Below are 8,889 nucleotides of genomic sequence, written 5' to 3'. Positions count from 1 at the left end.
CCGGAGCATCATACAAAACATGTAGTATTCTTTTCCCATATTTGATAGTAGACAATAACAGTAACCAAGGGATGCTCACCCTGGGGTCTTTGGTTACTGTTAACCCTAAGGATCATTACCTGGAAGGGTGGAGAGTAAATCCTTTCCGACTCTCCCATACACGCCTTGTTTTATGTCCTGGCGGCCGGACCCCCTCAAGCTCTCATGTTCCCCTCATTTGTTTATCTTTCTTGAGGGGAGGGAATACTTGTCTGTACTTTACATCCCGAGTGAAGTCTTTTAAGCACACGTTCAAGACCAAATTTGTTAGAATTAAAGCTGCATATTAAATGAAATAAAGAAAAGTCCCTACAATCAAAGACAAGAATCGAGGGCGATTTCTCCACAGAAGAGCAGAAAAAGGTAAAACTTCAATCTAGAAACAGCCGAGCTCACAAAACAGCTTCTTTTCTTCATCATCAACCTCGGAACTTTTGGAGAGACTTTTACTCCCAGAGCAATCATTCCTTCTCTGCGTCGGCGTTTCTTCCATCACCCCACAACGCCTACCCTCCCCCACAGAATCTCGCCACCCTCTCTGCCTATTCCTTGTTTCTCCCCTCCACCCTCCTGAGTTCTACATACTATACGTAACGTGTGTATATTTTTATGCTTATGTATGCCGATATGGTTGTTGTCCTTCGTCTGCGAATCTGTCGACCCAGTAGCCGATGGCTATGAGATAGATGGAGTGCATTGAGTAGGTGTGCGTCCGTGAGATTTAGAAAAATGGGCTCTGCCCGTCTGGCGAGATTCGATTAGATTTAGATTCAGATTGCTGTTCTTCGTCAACCCGAGAAGATATTCTTTCTTGTCATTCTTGTCGACCTTTCGTGCGTTGAACGTTCTTGGTTATTCAATTCGCCACACTTTAAGCCTGGATTTCTTTATTCGTCCCCGGTCTTCAACAGCCGGATAAAAGAATTGACCAAAAATCTCTGATGTCAATCCGCCCACCAATGAAAGCTCAGCTCTCTCGTTCGCTCTGGGTTGTCGCAGAGTAGTTCTTCTTCCATCTTCCTCATCCTCATGATCGAGTAAAAAAGCGTTTTTGTGGATACCCTTTTGGCAAACAGCGAGATTACTGTTAGGCCGTGCGTCGCGACGTTGAAGAAAGTAAGCCTTTTCGTCTCTGTAGTTCCTGGACGTTTTCCTGGTCAATCTTGAACGGCTATATCAGGAGAGAGAGAGAGAGACAGAGACAGAGAAACCAACTAAGGATATTGTTTGCCATTTCTTGGAATTCTTCTTCTTCTTCTTTTTGGCAGATTTTTTGGTATTTAATTTATGTGGTTTTGCCATGTTTAGGTCAATATAATAAGAGTGTCAAAACATTATACAAGGATGGTGCTTCCTCAAAGTCATCATCTTGCAGTGGCATGTAAAAGTCTCCTATTTCTTCCCGCTTCCAGATTTGACCACCTCCACCCCGGCTACTTTCGCCGTCTTCCTCGACGTCCGAACCTCCGATCTGGTGCTGGGAAGTCGGCGATGGCATCTTACGAATCGGACGATTCGGTGAGATCTTACAGCCGCCCGTCGGACAGGAGCTTGACGACGTCGCACCACCTGCGCCACGTGGATTCGCTGGCCACTCTGCCCTCCGGGGCTGGCAGGATCTCGCATTTGAATGCTGTGATCCTCGGCGAAGCTCTCGCCTCCGAAGAGAACGATCTCGTCTTCCCCAGTGATGAATTTTGCAAGCAGGCCCTTGTCCCATCTCCGCAAAAGGTAAGAGTTTTTCTTTCCTCTGTTTTCCAGGTTTGAGTTCTTCCTTTTTTGGGCTTCGGGTCGTTGAGGCACTTTAGCAAGTGCTTGGTGGGTCGATCTGACTCTGTCCCGTTTCGACGTGGTCAGTACTTGGAGATGTACAAAAGGTCTATTGAGGACCCGGCTGGCTTCTGGTCTGATATTGCATCTGAATTCTACTGGAAAAAGAAGTGGGGTGAGCCAGTATGCTATGAGAATCTCGATGTGCGGAATGGCGAAGTCAAGATCGAGGTTCACCTCTCTTGCCATGTCATGAATAATCTGAAGTTTTTCGAATTTTTTTTCTTTCGGAAAGGAATGCATCATTCCCATTTTTGTGATTTCGCTTGTTGACTGAGCAGTGGTTCAAAGGTGGTGTTACCAACATTTGCTACAATTGCTTGGATAGAAACGTGGAAGCTGGACTTGGAGACAAGATCGCGATCTACTGGGAAGGGAACGAGCCCGGTTATGATGGCACCTTGACCTACTCAGAGCTGCTTCAAAAAATATGCCAGGTTGATACGATGCTTATATGCATTATGTTGCTAGCGAGCATGTTGGATCATGAAGTAGTCTCTGTCAAAAGATGTTCAGTTAATTGTGATTGGTAACTGTGTATTGGTTCAGCTTGCAAATTACTTGAAGGACATCGGTGTTAAGAAGGGTGATGCGGTGGTAATTTATCTTCCCATGTTAATGGAACTGCCAATAGCCATGCTTGCTTGCGCGCGTATTGGTGCTGTACACTCGGTATTGCTAGATCTCTTTATCTCCCATATACATTTCGTTCTCCAGTACTTGATGTTCCTATACCAATTGCTTCGTTTCTTGTTTCTTTAAGGTTGTGTTTGCTGGATTCTCTGCTGAGTCTCTTTCCCAAAGAATCGTGGATTGCAAATCGAAGGTTGTTATTACTTGCAATGCAGTTAAAAGAGGTTCCAAGGTCATACATCTGAAAGACATAGTTGATGCTGCCCTTGTTGAGTCATCTGGCAATGGAGTTTCTGTAGGTATGGGATTTACCAATATTTACTTGTGATCTGATGAACAAATTGTCTTCCCTTGTTGTCTTCTCTTCCTTGCGAGCTTTGATTCAGTTAGGACCTAGAAGATGTTGATGATAGATGTATGGTCAATCTGGACTTAGTACTGCAACTTTAAAAAGGTCATTCACTAATTCATGGGATGAATGGTAAACTGATATTGAAGTAATATTACTAATTCATAAGGGAAAACATTGTCTTGAAGAATTGTTCTCATGAAAATCTGTAGCGGCATTTACAAAATCATGAATAATAATTTGGTAACTGTTATTATCCAAATCAATCTTCCAAGGTGATGTGAGCCTTCTTATGTTAGAGTAGAAGCTTTGTTGTCCATTTGCAATGTGGTAACCTTATCCTTTTAGAAAGGAGAACATGGATAGCTTCTCATATGGACCTTACTGGTTTATTTGCTTCTGGCTGCCTTCTTTTAAACCAATTGCTGCTGAGAGGCCAATGGAGTAAAGTGTCAAACTAGTCTATCTTGAAATCTTTTATCTAGTCTGAGGTGTACAAAAGACCCATACTTAGCCCTATAATTCTGCTCGTTAAAGCGATAATCTTGATAAGATATCTTTCTCCCATTCAATTATGATCGATTTTACTGAATGTGCTTTGATATGTTTGTTGTTCATGTCCTCAAATGACTTAACTAATTTCCTTTTCGGGCAGGTGTATGCTTAACGTATGAAAATGAATTAGCCATGAACAGAGAAAGCACCAAATGGAAGGAAGGGAGAGATATATGGTGGCAGGTTCATATAACTAAATTCTTGAAATCCTATATTTAGAAGATGGAATCACTCTATTCGGACAATTTCACCGGCATGTATAGTAGATTCTTCAAAAAGGGAACTTATTGTCCACTCGTTAGAAGAGTTGGACAATTTATAACTTTTGGATTGCTAGGCTCTCAACTTAGAAGAGTTTGAATTGGATTGTGGTGGTTGCTTTATAGTTGAAACTGATGAGCGATGTTTGGCTTCTAGGACGTTGTTCCTAAGTATCCAACGACATGTGAAGTAGAGTGGGTTGATGCAGAGGATCCACTTTTTCTCCTCTACACCAGTGGTAGCACTGGAAAACCGAAGGTAGGTTCAAGACTCGATTCATTCAGGATCATGCATCTTTCTTTGTTTCTTTTAGTATGTGCTAATATGAAGCTTCTTATAGGGTGTTCTCCATACTACCGGAGGATATATGTTATACACTGCCACGACATTCAAGTATGCGTTTGACTATAAACCAAATGACATCTTCTGGTAAGTCAATTCATCCATTATGTCCATGAAAAGGTCGCATCCACAATCTCTTCGACTATTTTGCAACTCATATTTCCGTTTCTACCCACCTGGTCTAGGTGCACTGCTGACTGTGGCTGGATTACTGGGCACAGTTACGTTACCTATGGACCTTTGCTCAATGGAGCATCTGTTGTAGTTTTTGAAGGGGTAATGCTTCACAGTCTTCCTTACAACATTTTATGTTTGCATATGGAGTGTGGGGACCTCATAAATAATTCATTCATGACTTTGCAATTTGAGTGTTCAGAACTTCAGATGAGGTTGATGTATGTCATTTGAATTCATAATTCCTTAAAAAAGTGAATCAGACTAGTTCATTGAAGTACTTGGTGACTTAGATCCTCTAAAAAAGAAATGCATGCTATTTGTTTTGGTTTTCTGTTATTTGCTTGCGATTAGCCAATGCTCGACCAGGTTATATTACCAGGGAGCTATTAAATAGATAATATTTGAGTACCATCACCAAATGAATCTAAGGAAGTTTGGCAATTTAGCATTCTATGAAGTGGAAGAATGCTCTTTTAACCCAAATAGAAGTATCATTGATGAAACAGTCAGAAACAGAATTAGAAAACTATAATAGCAGAAAGAAAAGGTGGTTCTCTAGTCCAAGAGTAAGAGAGTATCCATATTTTGTTCCTGCTATCAAAGTCAGTTGTACTGGAGACAGTAATTATGAAAACAGGAATCATTCTCTTGCCTGTATTGTTTTATGCTCATTTTGTTTGCACTCGCATTTAACCAATTATGTTGATTTGCTGCAGGCACCAAATTATCCAGACTCCGGACGCTGTTGGGATATCGTCGACAAATTCAAGGTGACAATTTTCTATACTGCGCCTACGTTGGTGAGATCGCTCATGCGTGATGGTGATGAGGCAAGTCTTTCTAAGATTTGACACCTAACTTTGTGGTTAGAAACTTAGCAATCCTCTGTTACCTTGAACTAATGTGGATCTTGACTTGAAGGTGTCTTGTCTAGATATATTGTTACTGAAAGTAATTCCATGTAACTTCCTCTTGTGTCAACTGACTTCCTCATCCATGTCCATTTAACCTAATTAACCATCTGAAAAACGGTTGGCTGATTGAGTGTCCTTTCAATGTATGTACCCCTGCATGTACATGCTGTTGAATTTCACCTACAGCCACTCTGTTTCTTCCATTATGTTGCGGTCATGAGTCTAGAAGCTCTTTAAAGTCAGCTTCATGATGGTACAACAATGTCATCAAGTTGCTTCTGGTGCTGCAGCATGTTACCAAGTATTCACGCAAATCCTTGCGGGTCTTAGGAAGTGTTGGCGAGCCTATCAATCCAAGTGCATGGAGGTGCAGAGCTTTATCCTAACTTTCTGATGTAGATAATTTTTCACTAGATCCATAAACCTGTGTACATTTCTTCAGGTGGTTTTTCAATTTAGTTGGGGATTCAAGGTGCCCTATATCTGATACTTGGTGGCAAACTGAAACTGGCGGCTTCATGGTACATTTTTATTCTTCGTTTGGGTTCATGTTAGAATTTTTCACAAAGAATGCCCGCAAAATTCACTTTATGGTCTCAATCTGACTCCGGTGACACTGACCTACCTTGCAGATCACACCATTACCTGGTGCCTGGCCTCAGAAACCTGGTTCTGCTACTTTTCCTTTCTTTGGGGTTCAGGTCTCTAAACTCTTTCATTCCCTTGACCTTTGAAAAACTCATTAGCCTTTCACAAGTGTCTCTCCGACTAATTTCCACCTTTGTTTTGTGCAGCCTGTCATAGTGGATGAGAAAGGGATTGAAATTGAAGGCGAGTGTAGTGGATACCTGTGCATTAAAAGTTCATGGCCTGGGGCATTTCGTACACTTTATGGTGATCATGAGCGATACGAAACCACATACTTCAAGCCATTCCCAGGATACTATTTTACTGGTGACGGCTGCAGCAGGTTAGTTGTTACCCATCAAATTATTGGTTTAGTTACTTGCATTATGCCTGTGTTCTTACTAGGGATGTTTGTACAATTCCTTCTTAAATATTCTTGTTTTTATATATCTTTAGAAGGTGTAGTTATGGTTATATCTTTTGCACTGTAAGTTGTACAATTTGACTTCATTATTTTTTAATTCGCTCAACCATTGATGCAGGGACAAGGATGGTTACCACTGGCTGACTGGTAGAGTTGATGATGTCATCAATGTCAGGTACTGCATAAATTTCTCATGATCTTCTCTTTAATACCTCTGCATTTGAACAGTTTTGTCGTGCTCATACAATGTGGCTTTGTTTTTGTTGAGCAACTTCCAAAGACCAATTCTTTTCCTTCTTAAAGCACTCAGTAATCCTTAGATACTGGACTTTTTATCTGATGATGCTTCACTTGCCTCTGCAGCGGACACCGGATAGGTACAGCAGAAGTGGAATCTGCTCTTGTCTCACATCCCAAATGTGCGGAAGCTGCAGTTGTTGCCGTTGAGCATGAGGTACTTTTGCGCGCTTCTTCCTCTGTGTTCTTTGTTTGCATGAGAGAGAGAGAGAGAGAGAGAGAGAGAGAGAGAGAGAGTAATTGATGAAAGTTTCTCTATGCTTGCTTTAAATGCTAACAAATCATGTTTTTGTCTCTAGGTTAAAGGACAGGGTATTTACGCCTTTGTCACTCTGGTGGAAGGTGAACCTTACAGCGAAGAACTGAGAAAAAGCCTCGTACTCAACGTCAGGAAACAGGTTTGCATCCTATTAACACTCAATTCTTTATTTGAAAACTAAGCACTCTTGCTTTCTGAAAACTCCCCTAAGTGACTTAAATTTGTCATCCGACAGTATGCAAGTTCTGGACATAGTAAATTTTTATTGTGATGATGATTGTGACGGTATCTCATTTTCATTCCACATACTAATCCCACTCAAAACAAATATCATTGAACCTCTTGTTTACTTACTCCTTTTAATCTGTCTTTGGGCTTTGCAAACAGTGCTCAATCCCTCCGTAATTACCATGGGGCACCTAATGCTATAGATCTCACTCCTACTACTCATTTGATTATTAGATACCTCTAATTTTTTAGTTGATTCCCTGATGACGTCTAATGATTTTGACCTTAGCTATCTAGAAGTTTTCTGATTCAAATGAACGTATTCATCACATGGAGCTCTATCTCTCTTTCCTTACATGAGGTGTATAACAAGAATGATCAAAGAGTGGAACACATGCTAAATGGGAACTTTTGGCTGATGGATCATGATGAACTCACTGCCTCTAACACTTCGCCAATATCTTTTCTTTTTGGTTTCTTTCTTTCTTTTTAACTTTTGTTAAATTCGTGTCGCTGTATGTATAAATGATAGCAAATGTAGGGCCAGGTTCCATTATATGTTGCAGGGCCTTTTTGGCTTCCTGTGCTATTATTGGCTTAATCGGGCTTCACAATAAACTCAATCTTCGTTTATGAACTAATAAACAGTTGAAATCTATTTTTCGGTCCATCTTGTGTAACTTCTGAGAGCTAATTCATAAACGTAACTTTCGACTAGGCAATCTGATTTATTGGTTGTCTGACTTTTAGATTGGAGCCTTTGCGGCACCTGACAAAATTCACTGGGCGCCTGGCCTACCGAAAACCCGCAGTGGAAAGATAATGAGGAGAATCCTGAGGAAGATCGCATCGAGGCAATTAGACGAGCTTGGAGACACCAGCACACTGGCAGATCCATCTGTTGTCGATCAGCTGATCTCGCTTGCTGATACCTGAACCACCAAAGTTTTTACTTATGAGGTCATTATCAGGATTTTCAGCCTCAGGCTCTCATCGTCGTTGGATATTTTGAGTTTGTAAGTGGCAAGATAGTGCTTATTCCGAGTCAGCTATTTCTTGAGCACTTCTCTGAACCTGTTGGCGTCTGACCTTTGTCAAAAGAACAATGAAATAGGTTGTTCTCCTCTTCTGGAACTGATTCTATATTAGCGGTGTAAAAACTTACTCGTTTGTCCGCGAGAACGTCAACATCATCAATTCTTTGGAATAACGTTAACAATCGCCTTTCTTCTTCTTCTTCTTTATTCATCTTTTTGTCCAAGAAACAAAAAGAACAGGCTGATCCGTGATCCAATTCATGGTAAAATCGTTGAAAAAGTCCTAAACCTATTGCACTTTTGCCAATTTAGTTATAAATATTTTTAATTTTGCCAATTAAGTCATAAATATTTTCACGTTTTGCCAATTGCGTCCTCCTGGCCAATCTTGCCTGAAAATCGCCGACGTCGACGCCGGCCGTCCTACGTGACACGACCGGCACTGACGTGAATAATTTTTAATAATATTTTTCCGAATTTTTATATATTTTCTTTTCTTTTTTTTTCTTTCTCCCTTCTTTTTCCTCCCGCCAATCGCTGGGCTTGGGCGATGGCCGGTGCCTGGCCAAAGGAAACACTTGGCGAGGACCGCCCACGCCGGAGGCCAGCAAGGGCTGGCCTCATCAGCTACATGAATTAACATGACCTGACCCGAACACCAATTATGTAGAATTTTAACAGCGCGGCGAATTCTGCAAGACTACAAATGCATTTCGGTTTAGTAGATAAATTATTTTTGTCATGTGGTGGAGAACGTGCTGGTGTTTGACCTTTCAAAACGCATTGAAAGTAAACCATCACATTTTTTATCCACTGTACCCACCCAAAGGAAGCCGTTGCGAGTACAAATAATCACCCTATACTTGTGGCTATATCTTCTTGGCAAAGGGCCATCGTCGAAAGAGGCGAGGATGAAG

At 41.2% G+C, this 8,889-nt stretch overlaps 1 protein-coding gene across 2 annotated transcripts; it reads left to right on the top strand.

Annotated features, from left to right (window-relative positions):
• Nucleotides 1-261: 261 nt before the first annotated feature.
• LOC115665167 (acetyl-coenzyme A synthetase, chloroplastic/glyoxysomal) lies at nt 262-8,175 on the top strand. Of its 2 annotated transcripts, none has more exons than XM_056308499.1 (19): nt 262-402; nt 1,348-1,770; nt 1,897-2,040; nt 2,151-2,306; nt 2,419-2,541; nt 2,633-2,801; nt 3,507-3,589; nt 3,824-3,925; nt 4,008-4,096; nt 4,195-4,285; nt 4,903-5,016; nt 5,391-5,467; nt 5,543-5,621; nt 5,733-5,801; nt 5,895-6,070; nt 6,270-6,326; nt 6,515-6,605; nt 6,748-6,846; nt 7,686-8,175. In XM_056308499.1, exons 2-19 carry the CDS (start codon nt 1,384-1,386, stop codon nt 7,869-7,871), a joined length of 2,292 nt encoding a protein of 763 aa, XP_056164474.1. In that variant the 5' UTR covers nt 262-402; nt 1,348-1,383; the 3' UTR covers nt 7,872-8,175. The 2 variants fall into 2 exon arrangements, with proteins under 2 accessions (XP_056164474.1, XP_056164473.1); XM_056308498.1 differs by lacking the exon at nt 262-402 and adding an exon at nt 450-1,155.
• Nucleotides 8,176-8,889: the final 714 nt, after the last annotated feature.

The sequence above is a fragment of the Syzygium oleosum genome, unplaced genomic scaffold, assembly GCF_021117445.2.
Source record: "Syzygium oleosum isolate NSW1041296 unplaced genomic scaffold, Sole_v2.1 Sole_v2.02, whole genome shotgun sequence".
Classification (NCBI taxonomy): Eukaryota; Viridiplantae; Streptophyta; class Magnoliopsida; order Myrtales; family Myrtaceae; genus Syzygium; species Syzygium oleosum.
This window is presented reverse-complemented; position numbering and strand designations above follow the sequence as displayed.

Bases quoted from the DNA above. Each gene is read 5' to 3' on its own strand.
- LOC115665167 (XM_056308499.1), top strand. From the start codon at position 1,384: ATGGTGCTTCCTCAAAGTCATCATCTTGCAGTGGCATGTAAAAGTCTC. The intron at 3,926-4,007 runs GTAGGTTCAAGA...AGCTTCTTATAG, and splicing joins GTAGCACTGGAAAACCGAAG to GGTGTTCTCCATACTACCGG. The intron at 6,847-7,685 runs GTTTGCATCCTA...TCTGACTTTTAG, and splicing joins TACTCAACGTCAGGAAACAG to ATTGGAGCCTTTGCGGCACC.